General features: G+C 47.2%; 1 protein-coding gene across 1 annotated transcript in view; it reads left to right on the forward strand.

Annotated features, from left to right (window-relative positions):
- LOC142483196 (uncharacterized) overlaps positions 1-26,165 on the forward strand; it is a 108,805-nt gene that overhangs the window by 80,251 nt on the left and 2,389 nt on the right. The window contains exons 4-7 of the mRNA XM_075583263.1: positions 20,073-20,387; positions 20,970-21,075; positions 22,182-22,213; positions 23,977-24,050. Of these exons, the coding sequence (XP_075439378.1) occupies positions 20,073-20,387; positions 20,970-21,075; positions 22,182-22,213; positions 23,977-24,050 (527 nt within the window). The remainder of the gene's footprint in view (positions 1-20,072; positions 20,388-20,969; positions 21,076-22,181; positions 22,214-23,976; positions 24,051-26,165) is intronic.

The following is a 26,165-nucleotide window of genomic DNA, read 5'->3' on the forward strand; positions in this document are numbered from 1 at the left end:
GGCAGCTGATGTGTGTAAGAGGGGACCCTATTAAAGTGTATGGGGACAGCTGATGTGTGTAAGAGGGGGATCCTATTAAAGTGTATGGGGGCAGCTGATGTGTGTAAGAGGGGGACCCTATTAAAGTGTATGGGGACAGCTGATGTGTGTAAGAGGGGACCCTATTAAAGTGTATGGGGGCAGCTGATGTGTGTAAGAGGGGGATCCTATTACAGTGTATGGGGGCAGCTGATGTGTGTAAGTGGGTGATCCTATTAAAGTGTATGGGGACAGCTGATGTGTGTAAGAGGGGGATCCTATTAAAGTGTATGGGGGCAGCTGATGTGTGTAAGTGGGTGATCCTATTAAACTGTATGGGGACAGCTGATGTGTGTAAGAGGGGGATCCTATTAAAGTGTATGGGGGTAGCTGATGTGTGTAAGAGGGGGATCCTATTAAAGTGTATGGGGGCAGCTGATGTGTGTAAGAGGGTGACCCTATTAAAGTGTATGGGGGTAGCTGATGTGTGTAAGAGGAGATACTATTAAAGTGTATGGGGGCAGCTGATGTGTGTAAGAGGGGATCCTATTAAAGTGTATGGGGACAGCTGATGTGTGTAAGAGGGGGATCCTATTAAAGTGTATGGGGACAGCTGATGTGTGTAAGAGGGGATCCTATTAAAGTGTATGGGGGCAGCTGATGTGAGTAAGAGGGGATCCTATTAAAGTGTATGGGGACAGCTGATGTGTGTAAGAGGGGATCCTATTAAAGTGTATGGGGACAGCTGATGTGTGTAAGAGGGGGATCCTATTAAAGTGTATGGGGACAGCTGATGTGTGTCAGAGGGGATCCTATTAAAGTGTATGGGGGCAGCTGATGTGTGTAAGAGGGGGATCCTATTAAAGTGTATGGGGGCAGCTGATGTGTGTAAGAGGGGGATCCTATTAAAGTGTATGGGGGCAGCTGATGTGTGTAAGTGGGGGATCCTATTAAAGTGTATGGGGACAGCTGATGTGTGTAAGTGGGGGATCCTATTAAAGTGTATGGGGACAGCGGATGTGTGTAAGAAGGGGACCCTATTAAAGTGTATGGGGGCAGCTGATGTGTGTAAGAGGGGATCCTATTAAAGTGTATTGGGACAGCTGATGTGTGTAAGAGGGGGATCCTATTAAAGTGTATGGGGGCAACTGATGTGTGTAAGAGGGGATCCTATTAAAGTGTATTGGGACAGCTGATGTGTGTAAGAGGGGGATCCTATTAAAGTGTATGGGGCAGCTGATGTGTGTAAGAGGGGGATCCTATTAAAGTGTATGGGGACAGCTGATGTGTGTAAGAGGGGATCCTATTAAAGTGTATGGGGGCAGCTGATGTGTGTAAGAGGGGGATCCTATTAAAGTGTATGGGGACAGCTGATGTGTGTAAGAGGGGGATCCTATTAAAGTGTATGGGAGCAGCTGATGTGTGTAAGAGGGGGATCCTATTAAAGTGTATGGGGGACAGATGATGTGTGTAAGAGGCGGATCCTATTAAAGTGTATGGGGACAGCTGATGTGAGTAAGAGGGGATCCTATTAAAGTGTATGGGGGCCGCTGATGTGTGTAAGAGGGGACCCTATTAAAGTGTATGGGGACAGCTGATGTGTGTAAGAGGGGACCCTATTAAAGTGTATGGGGGCAGCTGATGTGTGTAAGAGGGGATCCTATTAATGTGTATGGGGACAGCTGATGTGTGTAAGAGGGGGACCCTATTAAAGTGTATGGGGGCAGCTGATGTGTGTAAGAGGGGGATCCTATTAAAGTGTATGGGGACAGCTGATGTGTGTAAGAGGGGGATCCTATTAAAGTGTATGGGGACAGCTGATGTGTGTCAGAGGGTGATCCTATTAATGTGTATGGGGGCAGCTGATGTGTGTAAGTGGGGGATCCTATTAAAGTGTATGGGGACAGCTGATGTGTGTAAGAGGGGGATCCTATTAAAGTGTATGGGGACAGCTGATGTGTGTAAGAGGGGATCCTATTAAAGTGTATGGGGGCAGCTGATGTGTGTAAGAGGGGGACCCTATTAAAGTGTATGGGGGCAGCTGATGTGTGTAAGAGGGGGATCCTATTAAAGTGTATGGGGACAGCTGATGTGTGTAAGAGGGGGATCCTATTAAAGTGTATGGGGACAGCTGATGTGTGTAAGAGGGGATCCTATTAAAGTGTATGGGGGCAGCTGATGTGTGTAAGTGGGGGATCCTATTAAAGTGTATGGGGACAGCTGATGTGTGTAAGAGGGGGATCATATTAATGTGTATGGGGACAGCTGATGTGAGTAAGAGGGGATCCTATTAAAGTGTATGGGGACAGCTGATGTGAGTAAGAGGGGATCCTATTAAAGTGTATGGGGGCCGCTGATGTGTGTAAGAGGGGACCCTATTAAAGTGTATGGGGACAGCTGATGTGTGTAAGAGGGGGATCCTATTAAAGTGTATGGGGGACAGATGATGTGTGTAAGAGGCGGATCCTATTAAAGTGTATGGGGACAGCTGATGTGAGTAAGAGGGGATCCTATTAAAGTGTATGGGGGTAGCTGATGTGTGTAAGAGGGGGATCATATTAATGTGTATGGGGGCAGCTGATGTGTGTAAGAGGGGATCCTATTAAAGTGTATGGGGACAGCTGATGTGTGTAAGTGGGGGATCCTATTAAAGTGTATGGGGACAGCGGATGTGTGTAAGAAGGGGACCCTATTAAAGTGTATGGGGGCAGCTGATGTGTGTAAGAGGGGATCCTATTAAAGTGTATTGGGACAGCTGATGTGTGTAAGAGGGGGATCCTATTAAAGTGTATGGGGGCAACTGATGTGTGTAAGAGGGGATCCTATTAAAGTGTATTGGGACAGCTGATGTGTGTAAGAGGGGGATCCTATTAAAGTGTATGGGGCAGCTGATGTGTGTAAGAGGGGGATCCTATTAAAGTGTATGGGGACAGCTGATGTGTGTAAGAGGGGATCCTATTAAAGTGTATGGGGGCAGCTGATGTGTGTAAGAGGGGGATCCTATTAAAGTGTATGGGGACAGCTGATGTGTGTAAGAGGGGGATCCTATTAAAGTGTATGGGAGCAGCTGATGTGTGTAAGAGGGGGATCCTATTAAAGTGTATGGGGGACAGATGATGTGTGTAAGAGGCGGATCCTATTAAAGTGTATGGGGACAGCTGATGTGAGTAAGAGGGGATCCTATTAAAGTGTATGGGGGCCGCTGATGTGTGTAAGAGGGGACCCTATTAAAGTGTATGGGGACAGCTGATGTGTGTAAGAGGGGACCCTATTAAAGTGTATGGGGGCAGCTGATGTGTGTAAGAGGGGGATCCTATTAAAGTGTATGGGGACAGCTGATGTGTGTAAGAGGGGGATCCTATTAAAGTGTATGGGGACAGCTGATGTGTGTCAGAGGGTGATCCTATTAAAGTGTATGGGGACAGCTGATGTGTGTAAGAGGGGTATCCTATTAAAGTGTATGGGGACAGCTGATGTGTGTAAGAGGGGATCCTATTAAAGTGTATGGGGACAGCTGATGTGTGTAAGAGGGGGATCATATTAATGTGTATGGGGGCAGCTGATGTGTGTAAGAGGGGATCCTATTAAAGTGTATGGGGACAGCTGATGTGAGTAAGAGGGGATCCTATTAAAGTGTATGGGGGCCGCTGATGTGTGTAAGAGGGGACCCTATTAAAGTGTATGGGGACAGCTGATGTGTGTAAGAGGGGGATCCTATTAAAGTGTATGGGGGACAGATGATGTGTGTAAGAGGCGGATCCTATTAAAGTGTATGGGGACAGCTGATGTGAGTAAGAGGGGATCCTATTAAAGTGTATGGGGACAGCTGATGTGTGTAAGTGGGGGATCCTATTAAAGTGTATGGGGGCAGCTGATGTGTGTAAGAGGGGGATCCTATTAAAGTGTATGGGGGCAGCTGATGTGTGTAAGAGGGGATCCTATTAAAGTGTATGGGGCAGCTGATGTGTGTAAGAGGGGGATCCTATTAAAGTGTATGGGGACAGCTGATGTGTGTAAGAGGGGATCCTATTAAAGTGTATGGGGGCAGCTGATGTGTGTAAGAGGGGGATCCTATTAAAGTGTATGGGGACAGCTGATGTGTGTAAGAGGGGGATCCTATTAAAGTGTATGGGGGCAGCTGATGTGAGTAAGAGGGGATCCTATTAAAGTGTATGGGGGACAGATGATGTGTGTAAGAGGCGGATCCTATTAAAGTGTATGGGGACAGCTGATGTGAGTAAGAGGGGATCCTATTAAAGTGTATGGGGGCAGCTGATGTGTGTAAGAGGGGATCCTATTAAAGTGTATGGGGGCCGCTGATGTGTGTAAGAGGGGGACCCTATTAAAGTGTATGGGGGCAGCTGATGTGTGTAAGAGGGGGACCCTATTAAAGTGTATGGGGACAGCTGATGTGAGTAAGAGGGGGATCCTATTAAAGTGTATGGGGACAGCTGATGTGTGTAAGAGGGGATCCTATTAAAGTGTATGGGGGACAGATGATGTGTATAAGAGGGGATCCTATTAAAGTGTATGGGGACAGCGGATGTGTGTAAGAAGGGGACCCTATTAAAGTGTATGGGGGCAGCTGATGTGTGTAAGAGGGGATCCTATTAAAGTGTATTGGGACAGCTGATGTGTGTAAGAGGGGGATCCTATTAAAGTGTATGGGGGCAGCTGATGTGTGTAAGAGGGGATCCTATTAAAGTGTATGGGGGCAGCTGATGTGTGTAAGAGGGGATCCTATTAAAGTGTATGGGGCAGCTGATGTGTGTAAGAGGGGGATCCTATTAAAGTGTATGGGGACAGCTGATGTGTGTAAGAGGGGATCCTATTAAAGTGTATGGGGGCAGCTGATGTGTGTAAGAGGGGGATCCTATTAAAGTGTATGGGGACAGCTGATGTGTGTAAGAGGGGGATCCTATTAAAGTGTATGGGGGACAGATGATGTGTGTAAGAGGCGGATCCTATTAAAGTGTATGGGGACAGCTGATGTGAGTAAGAGGGGATCCTATTAAAGTGTATGGGGGCAGCTGATGTGTGTAAGAGGGGATCCTATTAAAGTGTATGGGGGCAGCTGATGTGTGTAAGAGGGTGATCCTATTAAAGTGTATGGGGGCAGCTGATGTGTGTAAGAGGGTGATCCTATTAAAGTGTATGGGGACAGCTGATGTGTGTAAGAGGGTGATCCTATTAAAGTGTATGGGGACAGCTGATGTGTGTAAGAGGGGGACCCTATTAAAGTGTATGGGGGCAGCTGATGTGTGTAAGAGGGGATCCTATTAAAGTGTATGGGGACAGCTGATGTGTGTAAGAGGGGGATCCTATTAAAGTGTATGGGGACAGCTGATGTGTGTAAGAGGGGGACCCTATTAAAGTGTATGGGGGCAGCTGATGTGTGTTAGAGGGGATCCTTTTAAAGTGTATGGGGACAGCTGATGTGTGTAAGAGGGGGATCCTATTAAAGTGTATGGGAACAGCTGATGTGTGTAAGAGGGGGATCCTATTAAAGTGTATGGGGGCAGCTGATGTGTATAATAGGGGATCCTATTAAAGTGTATGGGGGCAGCTGATGTGTATAAGAGGGGATCCTATTAAAGTGTATGGGGGCAGCTGATGTGTGTAAGAGGGGGATCCTATTAAAGTGTATGGGGGCAGCTGATGTGTGTAAGAGGGGGATCCTATTAAAGTGTATGGGGGCAGCTGATGTGTGTAAGAGGGGATCCTATTAAAGTGTATGGGGGCAGCTGATGTGTGTAAGAGGGGATCCTATTAAAGTGTATGGGGCAGCTGATGTGTGTAAGAGGGGGATCCTATTAAAGTGTATGGGGACAGCTGATGTGTGTAAGAGGGGATCCTATTAAAGTGTATGGGGACAGCTGATGTGTGTAAGAGGGGGATCCTATTAAAGTGTATGGGGGACAGATGATGTGTGTAAGAGGCGGATCCTATTAAAGTGTATGGGGACAGCTGATGTGAGTAAGAGGGGATCCTATTAAAGTGTATGGGGGCAGCTGATGTGTGTAAGAGGGGATCCTATTAAAGTGTATGGGGGCAGCTGATGTGTGTAAGAGGGTGATCCTATTAAAGTGTATGGGGGCAGCTGATGTGTGTAAGAGGGGGATCCTATTAAAGTGTATGGGGACAGCTGATGTGTGTAAGAGGGTGATCCTATTAAAGTGTATGGGGACAGCTGATGTGTGTAAGAGGGGGACCCTATTAAAGTGTATGGGGGCAGCTGATGTGTGTAAGAGGGGATCCTATTAAAGTGTATGGGGACAGCTGATGTGTGTAAGAGGGGGATCCTATTAAAGTGTATGGGGACAGCTGATTTGTGTAAGAGGGGGACCCTATTAAAGTGTATGGGGGCAGCTGATGTGTGTTAGAGGGGATCCTTTTAAAGTGTATGGGGGCAGCTGATGTGTGTAAGAGGGGGATCCTATTAAAGTGTATGGGGACAGCTGATGTGTGTAAGAGGGGATCCTATTAAAGTGTATGGGGACAGCTGATGTGTGTAAGAGGGGGATCCTATTAAAGTGTATGGGAACAGCTGATGTGTGTAAGAGGGGGATCCTATTAAAGTGTATGGGGGCAGCTGATGTGTATAATAGGGGATCCTATTAAAGTGTATGGGGGCAGCTGATGTGTATAAGAGGGGATCCTATTAAAGTGTATGGGGGCAGCTGATGTGTGTAAGAGGGGGATCCTATTAAAGTGTATGGGGGCAGCTGATGTGTGTAAGAGGGGGATCCTATTAATGTGTATGGGGGCAGCTGAGGTGTGTAAGAGGGGGATCCTATTAAAATGTATGGGGGCAGCTGATGTGTATAAGAGGGGATCCTATTAAAGTGTATGGGGGCAGCTGATGTGTGTAAGAGGGGGATCCTATTAAAGTGTATGGGGGCAGCTGATGTGTGTAAGAGGGGGATCCTATTAAAGTGTATGGGGGCAGCTGATGTGTGTAAGAGGGGATCCTATTAAAGTGTATGGGGACAGCTGATGTGTGTAAGAGGGGGATCCTATTAAAGTGTATGGGGACAGCTGATGTGTATAAGAGGGGATCCTATTAAAGTGTATGGGGGCAGCTGATGTGTGTAAGAGGGGGATCCTATTAATGTGTATGGGGACAGCTGATGTGTGTAAGAGGGGATCCTATTAAAGTGTATGGGGGCAGCTGATCTGTGTAAGAGGGGGACCCAATTAAAGTGTATGGGGGCAGCTGATGTGTGTAAGAGGGGGATCCTATTAAAGTGTATGGGGGCAGCTGATGTGTGTAAGAGGGGATCCTATTAAAGTGTATGGGGACAGCTGATGTGTGTAAGAGGGGGATCCTATTAAAGTGTATGGGGGCAGCTGATGTGTGTAAGAGGGGGATCCTATTAAAGTGTATGGGGACAGCTGATGTGTGTAAGAGGGGGATCCTATTAAAGTGTATGGGGGCAGCTGATGTGTGTAAGAGGGGATCCTATTAAAGTGTATGGGGGCAGCTGATGTGTGTAAGAGGGGATCCTATTAAAGTGTATGGGGACAGCTGATGTGTGTAAGAGGGGGATCCTATTAAAGTGTATGGGAACAGCTGATGTGTGTAAGAGGGGGATCCTATTAAAGTGTATGGGGGCAGCTGATGTGTGTAAGAGGGGATCCTATTAAAGTGTATGGGGGCAGCTGATGTGTGTAAGAGGGGGATCCTATTAAAGTGTATGGGGGCAGCTGATGTGAGTAAGAGGGGGACCCTATTAAAGTGTATGGGGACAGCTGATGTGTGTAAGAGGGGTTTCCTATTAAAGTGTATGGGGCAGCTGATGTGTGTAAGAGGGGATCCTATTAAAGTGTATGGGGACAGCTGATGTGTGTAAGAGGGGGATCCTATTAAAGTGTATGGGGACAGCTGATGTGTGTAAGAGGGGGATCCTATTAAAGTGTATGGGGGCAGCTGATGTGTGTAAGAGGGGATCCTATTAAAGTGTATGGGGGCAGCTGATGTGTGTAAGAGGGGATCCTATTAAAGTGTATGGGGGCAGCTGATGTGTGTAAGAGGGGATCCTATTAAAGTGTATGGGGACAGCTGATGTGTGTAAGAGGGGGATCCTATTAAAGTGTATGGGGGTAGCTGATGTGTGTAAGAGGGGGATCCTATTAAAGTGTATGGGGGCAGCTGATGTGTGTAAGAGGGGATCCTATTAAAGTGTATGGGGGCAGCTGATGTGTGTAAGAGGGGGATCCTATTAAAGTGTATGGGGGCAGCTGATGTGAGTAAGAGGGGGACCCTATTAAAGTGTATGGGGACAGCTGATGTGTGTAAGAGGGGTTTCCTATTAAAGTGTATGGGGCAGCTGATGTGTGTAAGAGGGGATCCTATTAAAGTGTATGGGGGCAGCTGATGTGTGTAAGAGGCGTATCCTATTAAAGTGTATGGGGGCAGCTGATGTGTGTAAGAGGGGGATCCTATTAAAGTGTATGGGGACAGCTGATGTGTGTAAGAGGGGGATCCTATTAAAGTGTATGGGGGCAGCTGATGTGTGTAAGAGGGGATCCTATTAAAGTGTATGGGGGCAGCTGATGTGTGTAAGAGGGGATCCTATTAAAGTGTATGGGGACAGCTGATGTGTGTAAGAGGGGGATCCTATTAAAGTGTATGGGAACAGCTGATGTGTGTAAGAGGGGGATCCTATTAAAGTGTATGGGGCAGCTGATGTGTGTAAGAGGGGATGATATTAAAGTGTATGGGGGCAGCTGATGTGTGTAAGAGGCGTATCCTATTAAAGTGTATGGGGGCAGCTGATGTGTGTAAGAGGGGATCCTATTAAAGTGTATGGGGACAGCTGATGTGTGTAAGAGGGGGATCCTATTAAAGTGTATGGGGACAGCTGATGTGTGTAAGAGGGGGATCCTATTAAAGTGTATGGGGGCAGCTGATGTGTGTAAGAGGGGATCCTATTAAAGTGTATGGGGGCAGCTGATGTGTGTAAGAGGGTGGTCCTATTAAAGTGTATGGGGACAGCTGATGTGTGTAAGAGGGGGATCCTATTAAAGTGTATGGGGCAGCTGATGTGTGTAAGAGGGGGATCCTATTAAAGTGTATGGGGACAGCTGATGTGTGTAAGAGGGGATCCTATTAAAGTGTATGGGGACAGCTGATGTGTGTAAGAGGGGGATCCTATTAAAGTGTATGGGAACAGCTGATGTGTGTAAGAGGGGGATCCTATTAAAGTGTATGGGGGCAGCTGATGTGTGTAAGAGGGGATCCTATTAAAGTGTATGGGGGCAGCTGATGTGTGTAAGAGGGGGATCCTATTAAAGTGTATGGGGGCAGCTGATGTGAGTAAGAGGGGGACCCTATTAAAGTGTATGGGGACAGCTGATGTGTGTAAGAGGGGTTTCCTATTAAAGTGTATGGGGCAGCTGATGTGTGTAAGAGGGGATCCTATTAAAGTGTATGGGGACAGCTGATGTGTGTAAGATCGGGACCCTATTAAAGTGTATGGGGGCAGCTGATGTGTGTAAGAGGGGGATCCTATTAAAGTGTATGGGGCAGCTGATGTGTGTAAGAGGGGATCCTATTAAAGTGTATGGGGACAGCTGATGTGTGTGAGAGGGGATCCTATTAAAGTGTATGGGGACAGCTGATTTGTGTGAGAGGGGATCCTATTAAAGTGTATGGGGACAGCTGATGTGTGTAAGAGGGGATCCTATTAAACTCTATGGGGACAGCTGATGTGTGTAAGAGGGGATCCTATTAAAGTGTATGGGGGCAGCTGATGTGTGTAAGAGGGGGATCCTATTAAAGTGTATGGGGGCAGCTGATGTGTGTAAGAGGGGGATCCTATTAAAGTGTATGGGGGCAGCTGATGTGTGTAAGAGGGGGATCCTATTAAAGTGTATGGGGGCAGCTGATGTGTGTAAGAGGGGGATCCTATTAAAGTGTATGGGGGCAGCTGATGTGAGTAAGAGGGGGATCCTATTAATGTGTATGGGAACAGCTTACGTGTGTAAGAGGGGGATCTTATTAATGTGTATGGGAACAGCTTATGTGTGTAAGAGGCGGATCCTATTAATGTGTATGGGGACAGCTGATGTGTGTAAGAGGGGGATCCTATTAAAGTGTATGGGGGCAGCTGATGTGAGTAAGAGGGGGATCCTATTAATGTGTATGGGAACAGCTTATGTGTGTAAGAGGGGGATCCTATTAATGTGTATGGGGGCAGCTGATGTGTGTAAGAGGGGGATCCTTTTAAAGTGTATGGGGGCAGCTGATGTGAGTAAGAGGGGGATCCTATTAATGTGTATGGGAACAGCTTATGTGTGTAAGTGGGTGACCCTATTAATGTGTATGGGGGCAGCTGATGTGTGTAAGAGGGGGATCCTATTAAAGTGTATGGGGACAGCTGATGTGTGTGAGAGGGGATCCTATTAAAGTGTATGGGAACAGCTGATGTGTGTAAGAGGGGGATCCTATTAAAGTGTATGGGGGCAGCTGATGTGTGTAAGAGGGGGATCCTATTAAAGTGTATGGGAACAGCTGATGTGTGTAAGAGGGGGATCCTATTAAAGTGTATGGGGGCAGCTGATGTGTGTAAGAGGGGGATCCTATTAAAGTGTATGGGGACAGCTGATGTGTGTAAGAGGGGGACCCTATTAAAGTGTATGGGGGGCAGCTGATGTGTGTAAGAGGGGGACCCTATTAAAGTGTATGGGGGCAGCTGATGTGAGTAAGAGGGGGATCCTATTAAAGTGTATGGGGGCAGCTGATGTGTGTAAGAGGGGGATCCTATTAAAGTGTATGGGGACAGCTGATGTGTGTAAGATCGGGACCCTATTAAAGTGTATGGGGACAGCTGATGTGAGTAAGAGGGGATCCTATTAAAGTGTATGGGGACAGCTGATGTGTGTAAGAGGGGGATCCTATTAAACTCTTTGGGCACAGCTGATGTGTGTAAGAGGGGATCCTATTAAAGTGTATGGGGCAGCTGATGTGTGTAAGAGGGTGATCCTATTAAAGTGTATGGGGACAGCTGATGTGTGTAAGATCGGGACCCTATTAAAGTGTATGGGGACAGCTGATGTGAGTAAGAGGGGATCCTATTAAAGTGTATGGGGACAGCTGATGTGTGTGAGAGGGGATCCTATTAAAGTGTATGGGGACAGCTGATGTGTGTAAGAGGGGATCCTATTAAAGTGTATGGGGGCAGCTGATGTGTGTAAGAGGGGATCCTATTAAAGTGTATGGGGGCAGCTGATGTGTGTAAGAGGGGATCCTATTAAAGTGTATGGGGGCAGCTGATGTGTGTAAGAGGGGATCCTATTAAAGTGTATGGGGACAGCTGATGTGTGTAAGAGGGTTATCCTATTAAAGTGTATGGGGACAGCTTACGTGTGTAAGAGGGGGATCCTATTAAAGTGTATGGGGACAGCTGATGTGTGTAAGAGGGGGATCCTATTAATGTGTATGGGGCAGCTGATGTATGTAAGAGGGGATCCTATTAAAGTGTATGGGGGCAGCTGATGTGTGTAAGTGGGTGACCCTATTAAAGTGTATGGGAACAGCTGATGTGTGTAAGTGGGTGACCCTATTAAAGTGTATGGGGGCAGCTGATGTGAGTAAGAGGGGGATCCTATTAAAGTGTATGGGGGCAGCTGATGTGTGTAAGAGGTGATCCTATTAAAGTGTATGGGGACAGCTGATGTGTGTAAGAGGGGATCCTATTAAAGTGTATGGGGGCAGCTGATGTGTGTAAGAGGGGAATCCTATTAAAGTGTATGGGGGCAGCTGATGTGTGTAAGAGGGGGATCCTATTAAAGTGTATGGGGGCAGCTGATGTGTGTAAGAGGTGATCCTATTAAAGTGTATGGGGACAGCTGATGTGTGTAAGAGGGGATCCTATTAAAGTGTATGGGGGCAGCTGATGTGTGTAAGAGGGGATCCTATTAAAGTGTATGGGGGCAGCTGTTGTGTGTAAGTGGGGATCCTATTAAAGTGTATGGGGGCAGCTGATGTGTGTAAGAGGGGATCCTATTAAAGTGTATGGGAACAGCTGATGTGTGTAAGAGGGGGATCCTATTAATGTGTATGGGGACAGCTGATGTGTGTAAGAGGGGACCCTATTAAAGTGTATGGGGGCAGCTGATGAGTGTAAGAGGGGATCCTATTAAAGTGTATGGGGACAGCTGATGTGTGTAAGTGGGTGACCCTATTAAAGTGTATGGGGACAGCTGATGTGTGTAATAGGGGATCCTATTAAAGTGTATGGGGACAGCTGATGTGTGTAAGAGGGGGATCCTATTAAAGTGTATGGGGGCAGCTGATGTGTGTAAGAGGGGGATCCTATTAAAGTGTATGGGGGCAGCTGATGTGAGTAAGAGGGGATCCTATTAAAGTGTATGGGGACAGCTGATGTGTGTAAGAGGGGAATCCTATTAAAGTGTATGGGGACAGCTGATGTGTGTAAGAGGGGATCCTATTAAAGTGTATGGGGACAGCTGATGTGTGTAAGAGGGGGATCCTATTAAAGTGTATGGGGGCAGCTGTTGTGTGTAAGTGGGGGATCCTATTAAAGTGTATGGGGACAGCTGATGTGTGTAAGAGGGGATCCTATTAAAGTGTATGGGGACAGCTGATGTGTGTAAGAGGGGATCCTATTAAAGTGTATGGGGGTAGCTGATGTGTGTAAGAGGGGATCCTATTAAAGTGTATGGGGGCAGCTGATGTGTGTAAGAGGGGGATCCTATTAAAGTGTATGGGGTAGCTGATGTGTGTCAGAGGGTGATCCTATTAAAGTGTATGGGGACAGCTGATGTGTGTAAGAGGGGATCCTATTAAAGTGTATGGGGGCAGCTGTTGTGTGTAAGAGGGGGATCCTATTAAAGTGTATGGGGGCAGCTGATGTGTGTAAGAGGCGGATCCTATTAAAGTGTATGGGGGCAGCTGATGTGTGTAAGAGGCGGATCCTATTAAAGTGTATGGGGACAGCTGATGTGTGTAAGAGGGGGATCCTATTAAAGTGTATGGGGGCAGCTGATGTGTGTAAGAGGCGGATCCTATTAAAGTGTATGGGGACAGCTGATGTGTGTAAGAGGGGATCCTATTAAAGTGTATGGGGGTAGCTGATGTGTGTAAGAGGGGATCCTATTAAAGTGTATGGGGGCAGCTGATGTGTGTAAGAGGGGATCCTATTAAAGTGTATGGGGGACAGATGATGTGTGTAAGAGGGGATCCTATTAAAGTGTATGGGGGTAGCTGATGTGTGTCAGAGGGTGATCCTATTAAAGTGTATGGGGACAGCTGATGTGTGTAAGAGGGGATCCTATTAAAGTGTATGGGGGCAGCTGTTGTGTGTAAGTGGGGATCCTATTAAAGTGTATGGGGGCAGCTGATGTGTGTAAGAGGGGATCCTATTAAAGTGTATGGGGACAGCTGATGTGTGTAAGAGGGGATCCTATTAAAGTGTATGGGGACAGCTGTTGTGTGTAAGAGGGGGATCCTATTAAAGTGTATGGGGGCAGCTGATGTGTGTAAGAGGGGGATCCTATTAAAGTGTATGGGGGCAGCTGATGTGTGTAAGAGGGGATCCTATTAAAGTGTATGGGGACAGCTGATGTGTGTAAGAGGGGATCCTATTAAAGTGTATGGGGACAGCTGATGTGTGTAAGAGGGGATCCTATTAAAGTGTATGAGGGCAGCTGATGTGTGTAAGAGGGGATCCTATTAAAGTGTATGGGGGCAGCTGATGTGTGTAAGAGGGGGGATCCTATTAAAGTGTATGGGGACAGCTGATGTGTGTAAGAGGGTGGTCCTATTAAAGTGTATGGGGGCAGCTGATGTGTGTAAGAGGGGGACCCTATTAAAGTGTATGGGGGCAGCTGATGTGTGTAAGAGGGGACCCTATTAAAGTGTATGGGGGCAGCTGATGTGTGTAAGAGGGGGACCCTATTAAAGTGTATGGGGGCAGCTGATGTGTGTAAGAGGGGGACCCTATTAAAGTGTATGGGGGCAGCTGATGTGTGTAAGAGGGGATCCTATTAAAGTGTATGGGGACAGCTGATGTGTGTAAGAGGGGGATCCTATTAAAGTGTATGGGGGCAGCTGATGTGTGTAAGAGGGGATCCTATTAAAGTGTATGGGGACAGCTGATGTGTGTAAGAGGGGGATCCTATTAAAGTGTATGGGGGCAGCTGATGTGTGTAAGAGGGGGGTCCTATTAAAGTGTATGGGGACAGCTGATGTGTGTAAGAGGGGGATCCTATTAAAGTGTATGGGGACAGCTGATGTGTGTAAGTGGGGGATCCTATTAAAGTGTATGGGGGCAGCTGATGTGAGTAAGAGGGGATCATGTTAAAGTGTATGGGGACAGCTGATGTGTGTAAGAGGGGATCCTATTAAAGTGTATGGGGGCAGCTGATGTGTGTAAGAGGGGGATCCTATTAAAGTGTATGGGGACAGCTGATGTGTGTAAGAGGGGGATCCTATTAAAGTGTATGGGGGCAGCTGATGTGTGTAAGAGGGGATCCTATTAAAGTGTATGGGGGCAGCTGATGTGTGTAAGAGGGGATCATATTAAAGTGTATGGGGACAGCTGATGTGTGTAAGAGGGGATCCTATTAAAGTGTATGGGGGCAGCTGATGTGTGTAAGAGGGGGGTCCTATTAAAGTGTATGGGGACAGCTGATGTGTGTAAGAGGGGGATCCTATTAAAGTGTATGGGGGCAGCTGATGTGTGTAAGAGGGGATCCTATTAAAGTGTATGGGGACAGCTGATGTGTGTAAGAGGGGGATCCTATTAAAGTGTATGGGGACAGCTGATGTGTGTAAGAGGGGATCCTATTAAAGTGTATGGGGGCAGCTGATGTGTGTAAGAGGGGGATCCTATTAAAGTGTATGGGGGCAGCTGATGTGTGTAAGAGGGGGATCCTATTAAAGTGTATGGGGGCAGCTGATGTGTGTAAGAGGGGGATCCTATTAAAGTGTATGGGGACAGCTGATGTGTGTAAGAGGGGGATCCTATTAAAGTGTATGGGGGCAGCTGATGTGTGTAAGAGGGGATCCTATTAACGTGTAAGGGGATAGCTGATGTGTGTAACAGGGTGATCCTATTAAAGTGTATGGGGACAGCTGATGTGAGTAAGAGGGGATCCTATTAATGTGTATGGGGGCAGCTGATGTGTGTAAGTGGGGGATCCTATTAAAGTGTATGGGGACAGCTGATGTGAGTAAGAGGGGATCCTATTAAAGTGTATGGGGACAGCTGATGTGTGTAAGAGGGGAATCCTATTAAAGTGTATGGGGGCAGCTGATGTGTGTAAGAGGAGATACTATTAAAGTGTATGGGGACAGCTGATGTGTGTAAGAGGGGGACCCTATTAAAGTGTATGGGGGCAGCTGATGTGTGTAAGAGGGGGATCCTATTAAAGTGTATGGGGGCAGCTGATGTGTGTAAGAGGGGGATCCTATTAAAGTGTATGGGGGCAGCTGATGTGTGTAAGAGGGGGATCCTATTAAAGTGTATGGGGGCAGCTGATGTGTGTAAGAGGGGGGTCCTATTAAAGTGTATGGGGGCAACTGATGTGTGTAAGAGGGGGATCCTATTAAAGTGTATGGGGACAGCTGATGTGTGTAAGAGGGGGATCCTATTAAAGTGTATGGGGACAGCTGATGTGTGTAAGAGGAGATACTATTAAAGTGTATGGGGACAGCTGATGTGTGTAAGAGGGGGACCCTATTAAAGTGTATGGGGACAGCTGATGTGTGTAAGAGGGGATCCTATTAAAGTGTATGGGGGCAGCTGATGTGTGTAAGTGGGGGATCCTATTAAAGTGTATGGGGACAGCTGATGTGTGTAAGAGGGGGATCCTATTAAAGTGTATGGGGGCAGCTGATGTGTGTACGAGGGGGATCCTATTAAAGTGTATGGGGGCAGCTGATGTGTGTAAGAGGGGATCCTATTAAAGTGTATGGGGGCAGATAGATGATATGTGTGAGAAGGTGATCCTATACACACATGTATGTATGTATATATATATATATATATATATATATATATATATATATATATATATATATATATATATATATGTATATATATATGTATATATATATATTTCTATGACATTAATTAGGACTGTTCGTTAGTGATAAGACACAGCTTGTTCCGCTCTCTCATCTCTTCCTGAAAGAGGATGGGGAGAGTGAGAGATAGGGAGACACCCAGACAGAGAGACAGGGAGAGGCAGAGGGATAGAGGAAGGGAGAGGCAGAGGAAAACAGAGGGAGAGAGACAGAAAGAGACAGACGGAGAGACAGGCAGAGACAGAGGGATGGAGGAAGAAAGGCAGAGAAATAGAGACAGGGGGATAGAGAAAGAAGAGGAAGCTAGACAGAGGAAGGGAGAAAGGGAGAAAGGGAGAAAGGGAGAAAAGGAGAAAGAGAGAAAGAGAGAAAAAGAGAGAGAGAGAGAGAGAGAGAGAGAGAGAGAGAGAGAGAGAGAGAGAGAGAGAGAGAGAGAGAGAGAGACCCTTGCTTTTTAACTTGTTTATTAATGACCTTGAGGTTGGCATTGAGAGCAAAGTCTCCATCTTTGCTGATGATACTAAATTGTGTAAGGTAATAGAAGCAGAGCAGGATGTAATTTCTCTCCAGAAGGACTTGGAGAGACTGGAAACGTGGGCAGGTAAATGGCAGATGAGGTTTAATACAGATAAATGTAAGGTTATGCATTTGGGATGCAAGAATAAAAAGGCGACTTACAAATAAAATGGGGATATATTGGGGGAATCCTTGATGGAGAAGGATTTAGGAGTGCTTGTAGACTGCAGGCTTAGCAATAGTGCCCAATGTCAGGCAGTAGCTGCAAAGGCAAACACGATCTTATCTTGCATTAAACGGGCAATGGATGGAAGGGAAGTAAACATAATTATGCCCCTTTACAAAGCATTAGTAAGACCACACCTTGAATAGGGAGTACAATTTTGGGCACCACTCCATAAAAAAGACATTATGGAACTAGAGAGAGTGCAGAGAAGAGCCACCAAATTAATAAAGGGGATGGACAATCTAATTTATGAGGAGAGGCTAGCTAAATTAGATGTATTTACATTAGAAAAGAGGCGTCCAAGAGGGGATATGATAACTATATACAAATATATTCGGGGACAATACAAGGAGCTTTCAAAAGAACTATTCACCCCACAGGCAGTACTAAGGACTCGGGGCCATCCCTTAAGGTTGGAGGAAAGGAGATTTCACCAGCAACAAAGGAAAGGGTTCTTTACAGTAAGGGCAGTTACAGTGTGGAATTCATTACCCATGGAGGCTGTGATGGCAGATACAGGAGATATCTTCAAAAATAGGTTGGACATTGTCACGGGAGACCAGGACGTTTAACACATTTATACCGGGATCATTCACTCGGCATAATACAGCGGTAGAATAAAATGAGGTTTATTGGTGTAAACCCGCGTACACACAGCGAAATACAAAGATGCAGGAAATATACACACATGCTGGGGGTGATATCTAGGCTAAAATAAGTGCCGGTCGCCTGCTTCGGAGGGCTTACCCTGACCGGGATCTACACCCCGGGCTTCCTGGTCCTCTTTTCGGCTAAAGATCCTAGCCACCACCGGTACACTCCAAAACAAGAACTTGGACCTCGCGTCTGACTTAGTGACTTTCCCAGCGTCAAAACGAAGCCGGTTGCTCTGCTATTTGGAACAGAGCCATATTGAAAAGCCCGTCCTCGCGTCATCGACACAAGTCACCGGATGGCCTGGTTCTCTGACTGGGGCTTCTCCTTGCGTACCCTCCGCTAAGCCATCTTCAGCATGAAGGAAGGAGGAGCGACCGGTCAGAGCGTGGGAATTCCCTCCCCGCCAGCCAATAGGAATAGGGGCTCGTCCTTTGGCTGACGTCAGAGGAGGGGGCGTGCCAAGCCGGCTCGGCATACACCGTGGGCGGGACATACGGACTGACCAATTGGAAACTCTCGCTCTGCTGGTAACAGGAGGGCTGAGGCGTCCGCCGGTGGTAGTGGGGACACAGGGCTAGGCTTCTGGGGTTCATACCCCACATATCTCCTTGGCAGTGCAGCGCCTCCATCTGCCGTAGGCTCCAGGAACTGAAGGTGATCTCCCACGGTAGAACTTATTACCTCTCCCCCCCCAGTTAGGTCACGCACCAGGCAGGAGGTATAACCACAGGAACGGGTTTATTGCTCTTCTGTACATTTACAGGAACAAGGAAGGTTCTGCCCGATGCAGTAACTCTCAGCTAGTCACTCAAGGATGGTCCCTGGACCGTCACTACAGGCCAAGGGCACTCGCCGCCGTCCCAGCTCTTCCCTTCCCCCCTAGCAGAGGCAGAGGTGTGGTCCACACTCAATCTCCCCCAGAGGGAAGAGCACTGGAGAAGGCCCAATCTCAGCCTTTCCACTCTGCGACCTGCCTTCCTCAAGTGGGGAAAGGACAACCTACCAATTTAGGGCGGTCCTGCCTTTAAGTGCAGCCAGGAGGAGGGCACCAGGTCTGGTTCATGATTGGTCATGCCCAGGCCTGCTGTCACCGCCTCCCACTGTCACTCAAGTGCAGCTCCTCGGAGAGGGGGAAAACCCCCATATCAGCTACTGGCAACCTGATTGTGCCAGGGGTTACTGCCAGGCTAAGGGCAGAATAGAAGCCATCAGGTAACCCGGCTACGTACATATATTTATTTTGATGTGTATATATTTATTTATTTCATTTTTTCTACTCTTCATTTTTTGCATTGCCTTTTAATGTGGTTGAACACCTTTTAATTTATTAAATGTATTAATTTATTCCACCACTAGGTGGTGCTGCTGTACCAGTTCTAACTGTGTTTGGGTGAGCACTGATTCTAATTCTAAATAACTAATTCTTTGTTAGCTGCGGGGGGGGGGGGGTGGGGGGGACCCCGGGGGGGGGACCCCACGGTTTCTGGGGTAACCAGCTGGGCTTAAACCTTTATTGTATCGCCTGGTTACCTCCTCCCTTCAAAGACATCTTATTTTTTAGAAAGGAAAGGTATAAAGGGATATACAGAATAAGTAAACGTTAGAATTCTCAGTATTTGGAGTCAGGAAGGAATTTATTTCTCCCCGTATGGGATATCTTTGGATAATGTGTCACTGGGGGAGGGGGGGGGTTTGTTTGCCTTCCTCTGGATCAAAATGCTGTAAATACAAATGTAGGATAAGTATTTGTCGTCAAAATGTAGCATAGGTTGATCTTGATGGACATATGTCTATTTTCAACCTCATCTACTATGTAACTATGTTGGAACAGAAGGTGAGCCGTATATTATATATATATATATATATATATATATATAGTATATACATATATATATATATATATATATATATATATATAGTATATACATACGTGTGTGTATTACTTATTGCATGTATATACAGTAGGCCTACATATATAGAAGTGGGCGTATGCATATATGTCAAAAGAATTGTATGGATGTGTATGTAAACTATGTGTGTATATATATATATATATAATGAAGCTTACGTGCGTAGACTATATACATAGCTTAGCTCAGTATCTGTTACCCTGTCAGGGTGCTGGATCAGCCCAGGCTGGGAGTGTATACGGGTGTAATAACAGCCATTATTCTCTGTCACTAAGGAGCCCCTTGCAGCCTCTGGCCAACTCAAGAAAGCCGTGTACCGGTTATGTAATCTGGCGGTAACTTCTTGGCACGCAACGGCTGAAGCCAATATGATCCTGCCGGTTCGGATCCACCCTGGAATCCATCTCTTCGGAACTACTGCGTTCACCTTGTCCATATCTGCGGGTGCTTGCCCTAACTACCACACAATAAATGGAGCAGGTCCTTCTCACGTCTATAGACTCAGGAATATAGCTACAATATATACAGTGAGGCTCCTCCACCTGTTACTCCTCCTGGAATCTCCTTCCAGAACACTCCCCCCCTCAGTACACTGTAAATACTCTGTATGTGTTTGTGTTTAACATAGTGTGCTCTGTCTCTGTCCCTCTTCCTCTCTCTCCCCCTACTTCTCTCTCTCTCCCCTAAGGTTGCCCGGTTACCCCCACGCTCGCCCTCAATCTCATCCCCGCTCACTTCACAACTGGCAGTGCCCTCTTCTGCCGTCTCTGCCCAGGAACGGAAGTTCAGCACCGACGCAATGTCACCTTTCGATGGTCATTAAACGGGGTACACCGTGGGACAAAACTGGGTCCTCAGAGAGTCCTCTTCCCCCTGGACCCCACAAGTAGGAAGAACCATGGACGCTGGAGGTGTGAGGTAGAGGAGTATCCGAACGTTACTGCCGAGTATGACCTGGAACCCCCGACACCAACCCCGGTAACGGAAACGGAAGTGGACACGGGTAGGTGACAAGAAGAAGCTGTGTGTCCCTCCCCCCGCAGGGTGACACAGTGACACAGACAGAAGGGAGCTATGAGCCTGTCCCTCCCCCCGCAGGGTGACACAGTGACACAGACAGAAGGGAGCTATGAGACTGTCCCTCCCCCCCGCAGGGTGACACAGTGACACAGACAGAAGGGAGCTATGAGTCTGTCCCTCCCCCGCAGGGTGACACAGTGACACAGACAGAAGGGAGCTGTGAGTGTGTCCCTCTCCCCGCAGGGTGACACAGTCAGAAGGGAGCTATGAGTCTGTCCCTCCCCCGCAGGGTGACACAGTGACACAGACAGAAGGGAGCTATGAGTCTGTCCCTCCCCCCGCAAGGTGATACAGTGACACAGACAGAAGGGAGCTATGAGTCTGTCCCTCCCCCCGCAGGGTGACACAGTGACACAGACAGAAGGGAGCTATGCGTCTGTCCCTCCCTCCGCAGGGTGACACGGTGACACAGACAGAAGGGAGCTATGAGCCTCCCCCTCCCCCCGCAGGGTGACACGGTGACACAGACAGAAGGGAGTTACTGTATCTATATCTTTCTTTACAGACACAAAAAATGCTTCACTTACAACTATCTTTGTCATCATCATTGTGGCTGTGTCATTTGTCACCCTGGTTTCAGTAGCAATTTGTCATTTTATTGGACAATGCAAGTAAGTGTGTGTGTGTGTGTGTGTGTGTGTGTGTGTGTGTGTGGTGTTTGTGTGTGGTGTGTGTATTTGGTGTTGACTCGTTCTGCGCTAACTTATCAACGACAGGAACAGTTGGTGAAACGCAAGGATAATTACGGAAATTCCATCGTTTTTTCCAGGATAACCTTCTTGTTCAAAACCAGTCCTTTCTTAAATATCCAATCGGGCTTATATTAACCAATTCCATATCTTCTGAAATAAAACGATGTATGAATTAGACAAATAACGAGTAATTAAGAGTAAGCATATGTGCAAAAGTAAGTGAGATCCTGGTTTAATTAGCTACATTAAAGTTGGATCATTAGAATCACGTTTAAATAATTAGGTAGATCTTCAGGTGTGAGTTTGGGAGGTCCCACCCTGTATAAAGATCAGAAACTCTGTGAGTTTGGTCTTCACCATACAGGTGTGTGAAAACACATCATGCCCCGATCACAAGACATCTGTGAGGACCTCAGGAAAGCCGTTATTGTTGCTCCTCGGTCTAGAAAGGGTTAAGAATGTAGGTCTCCACCAGCCCACCGTCACAGATAGTCTACAAATGGAGAACGTTCCAGACCTCGGTCACTCTTCCCGGGAGCGGACGTCCGACCGAAATCTCTCCAAGAACAAACCGGCAAATCTTCCAGGAAGTCACCAAGGACCCCCGGAGTGACATCCAAGGATCTGCCGGCCACTCTCGCCTCGGCTGATGTGAGTGCTCATGACTCAATGAGCAGAAAAAGACTGACCAAGAAGGGTGTCCATGGGAGATGAGCCGGGAGGAGACCCCTGCTATCTAGATTAACGTTTTAGGTTTCAAATATGGGAAAATACTAAGAGGTTCTCAAACTTTTTCTCGCCACTGGATATGTGTGTGCGTATGTATAAGTACATGTATGTGCATGCACAGTATGTGTACATGTGTTATTATCGTTTATTTGTACTGTATTCATTTACATATATGTGTTTGTGTATATAGGTGTGTGATTGTATGTGTGTATGTGTATGTGTATGTGTATGTGTCTGCATGCGTGTGCATGCGTGTGCATGCGTGTTCGCTACTCTGACTCATTCTTTCTTTGTAGAAAGGCGTCTGACCCTCTTCAACTAGAAAAAGGTAATGAATATATATTGTTTTCTTGCATTATATACACTTAGTGTTTGTATACTGTATATATAATATTTTTTTATTAATAACATGTTTAAAAATAATTGAAAAAATATATATATAGCCTATTTTTTTTATGTGTGTGTGTGTATATATATGTGCAACAATATCACTCAGGATCACACCCCAGAGGTGGCTGCACGCTGTGTAACTGTAATAGAGAGGAGCTGTATAAATACAATATATCACTCAGGATCACACCCCAGAGGTGGCTGCACGCTGTATAACTGTAATAGAGAGGCGCTGTATAAATACAATATATCACTCAGGATCCCACCCCAGAGGTGGCTGCACGCTGTATAACTGTAATAGAGAGGTGCAGTATAAATACAATATCACTCAGGATCCCACCCCAGAGGTGGCTGCACGCTGTATAACTGTAATAGAGAGGAGCTGTATAAATACAATATATCACTCAGGATCACACCCCAGAGGTGGCTGCACGCTGATTAACTGTAATAGAGAGGTGCTGTATAAATACAATATATCACTCAGGATCCCACCCCAGAGGTGGCTGCACGCTGTATAACTGTAATATAGAGGAGCGGTATAAATACAATATATCACTCAGGATCACACCCCAGAGGTGGCTGCACGCTGTATAACTGTAATAGAGAGGCGCTGTATAAATACAATATATCACTCAGGATCACACCCCAGAGGTGGCTGCACGCTGTGTAACTGTAATAGAGAGGTGCTGTCTAAATACAATATATCACTCAGGATCACACCCCAGAGGTGGCTGCACGCTGTATAACTGTAATAGAGAGGCGCTGTATAAATACAATATATCACTCAGGATCCCACCCCAGAGGTGGCTGCACGCTGTATAACTGTAATAGAGAGGTGCTGTATAAATACAATATATCACTCAGGATCACACCCCAGAGGTGGCTGCACGCTGTGTAACTGTAATAGAGAGGTGCTGTATAAATACAATATCACTCAGGATCCCACCCCAGAGCTGGCTGCACGCTGTATAACTGTAATAGAGAGGCGCTGTATAAAAATACAACATAGCACTCAGGATCACACCCCAGAGGTGGCTGCACGCTGTATAACTGTAATAGAGAGGCGCTGTATAAATACAATATATCACTCAGGATCACACCCCAGAGGTGGCTGCACGCTGTGTAACTGTAATAGAGAGGTGCTGTCTAAATACAATATATCACTCAGGATCACACCCCAGAGGTGGCTGCACGCTGTATAACTGTAATAGAGAGGCGCTGTATAAATACAATATATCACTCAGGATCCCACCCCAGAGGTGGCTGCACGCTGTATAACTGTAATAGAGAGGTGCTGTATAAATACAATATATCACTCAGGATCACACCCCAGAGGTGGCTGCACGCTGTGTAACTGTAATAGAGAGGTGCTGTATAAATACAATATCACTCAGGATCCCACCCCAGAGCTGGCTGCACGCTGTATAACTGTAATAGAGAGGCGCTGTATAAAAATACAACATAGCACTCAGGATCACACCCCAGAGGTGGCTGCACGCTGTATAACTGTAATAGAGAGGCGCTGTATAAATACAATATATCACTCAGGATCCCACCCCAGAGGTGGCTGCACGCTGTATAACTGTAATAGAGAGGAGCTGTATAAATACAATATATCACTCAGGATCCCACCCCAGAGGTGGCTGCACGCTGTATAACTGTAAAACAAATTTGTTAATAATGCTTCTTTTTCATTTTCAGATGGACACAGCTCTGATAATTGTCCACTCAAAGAGAATTTAAGTGTGGAGCCTTATAATCCATACACCGAGATGGTAATTAACAAATTGTCATTAATATTATTAGATTCCTATAAGGTAATAGGGTCAGCGGTGCCTCCCTGTGATGGGATAAGAGGCGTTTCACACACGGGATTCCTATAAGGTAATAGGGTCAGCGGTGCCTCCCTGTGATGGGATAAGAGGGCGTCTCACACACGGGATTCCTATAAGGTAATAGGGACAGCGGTGCCCCCCTGTGATGGGATAAGAGGGGGTCTCACACACGGGATTCCTATAAGATAATAGGGTCAGCGGTGCCTCCCTGTGATGGGATAAGAGGGCGTCTCACACACGGGATTCCTATAAGGTAATAGGGACAGCGGTGCCTCCCTGTGATGGGATAAGAGGGCGTCTCACACACGGGATTCCTATAAGGTAATAGGGACAGCGGTGCCTCCCTGTGATGGGATAAGAGGGCATCTCACACACAGGATTCCTATAAGGTAATAGGGTCAGCGGTGCCTCCCTGTGATGGGATAAGAGGGCATCACACACGGGATTCCTATAAGGTAATAGGGACAGCGGTGCCTCCCTGTGATGGGATAAGAGGGCATCACACACAGGATTCCTATAAGGTAATAGGGACAGCGGTGCCTCCCTGTGATGGGATAAGAGGGCGTCTCACACACAGGATTCCTATAAGATAATAGGGTCAGTGGTGCCTCCCTGTGATGGGATAAGAGAGCGTCTCACACAAGGGATTCCTATAAGATAATAGGGTCAGCGATGCCTCCCTGTGATGGGATAAGAGGGCGTCTCACACACGGGATTCCTATAAGGTAATAGGGACAGCGGTGCCTCCCTGTGATGGGATAAGAGCGAGTCTCACACACGGGGGATTCCTATAAATTATATGGTCAACGGCAGTTTTTAGCAACTGATTCCCTCTCACCATACCGCCCTTTCATAGTGAAAAATCACCATCAGCTTCTCCCCCTCATCATCATAAGCTTCTCCCCCAGTCCCCCTCATCAGATATCCCCCAGTCCCCCTCATCATCATCAGATCTCCCCCAGTCCCCCTCATCATCCTCAGATCTCCCCCAGTCCCCCTCATCATCCTCATCTCCCCCTGATCTGCCCCTCACATCTCCCCCTGATCTGCCCCTCACATCTCCCCCTGATCTGCCCCTCACATCTCCCCCTGATCTGCCCCTCACATCTCCCCCTGATCTGCCCCTCACATCTCCCCCTGATCTGCCCCTCACAACTCCCCCTCACCTGTGCGGGCGGCGTCTCCCAGCATGCTCATGGCATTGCATGTTCCCTCTTGCAAATCTCTTCAAAATGGCTGCGCCATGACAACGCAACGCCGCGTAACCTCATGACGTCACGTAGCGTCCCATTGCCATAGCAACGGGGCATCACGTGATGCGGTTACGTCACGTGGCGTTCCCGTTGGCATGGCGACGCGGCGCCTTTTGACGCTGCGCGGCCATGTTGAGAAGGTATGCAGGGAACAGATGCCGCCCGACGCCCGCACAGGTGAGAGAATTCTGCACCGTTTCGGCAAACTTGTGAGATTTTAGTAACAGGTTCGCACGAACCGGTTGAACCGGCAGAATCCCATCACTGGTCAGCGGCGCCTCCCTGTGATTGGATAAGAGGGCGTCTCACACACAGGGGGTTCCTATAAGGTAATAGGGTCAGCGGTGCCTCCCTGTGATGGGATAAGAGGGCGTCCCACACACAGGGGATTCCTATAAGGTAATAGGGTCAGCGGTGCCTCCCTGTGATGGGATAAGAGGGGGTCTCACACACGGGATTCCTATAAGATAATAGGGTTAGCGGTGCCCCCCTGTGATGGGATAAGAGGGCGTCTCACACACAGGATTCCTATAAGATAATAGGGTTAGCGGTGCCTCCCTGTGATGGGATAAGAGGGGGTCTCACACACGGGATTCCTATAAGGTAATAGGGTCAGCGGTGCCTCCCTGTGATGGGATAAGGGGGTGTCTCACACAGAGGGTTCCTACAGTATAAGGTAATAGGGTCAGCGGTGCCTCCCTGTGATGGGATAAGAGGGTGTCTCACACAGGGGATTCCTATAAGATAATAGGGTCAGCGGTGCCTCCCCCCGATGACAGAATGTCTCACACAGTGATTGCTA

This window comes from Ascaphus truei, unplaced genomic scaffold (assembly GCF_040206685.1).
Source record: "Ascaphus truei isolate aAscTru1 unplaced genomic scaffold, aAscTru1.hap1 HAP1_SCAFFOLD_306, whole genome shotgun sequence".
Lineage (NCBI taxonomy): Eukaryota > Metazoa > Chordata > Amphibia > Anura > Ascaphidae > Ascaphus > Ascaphus truei.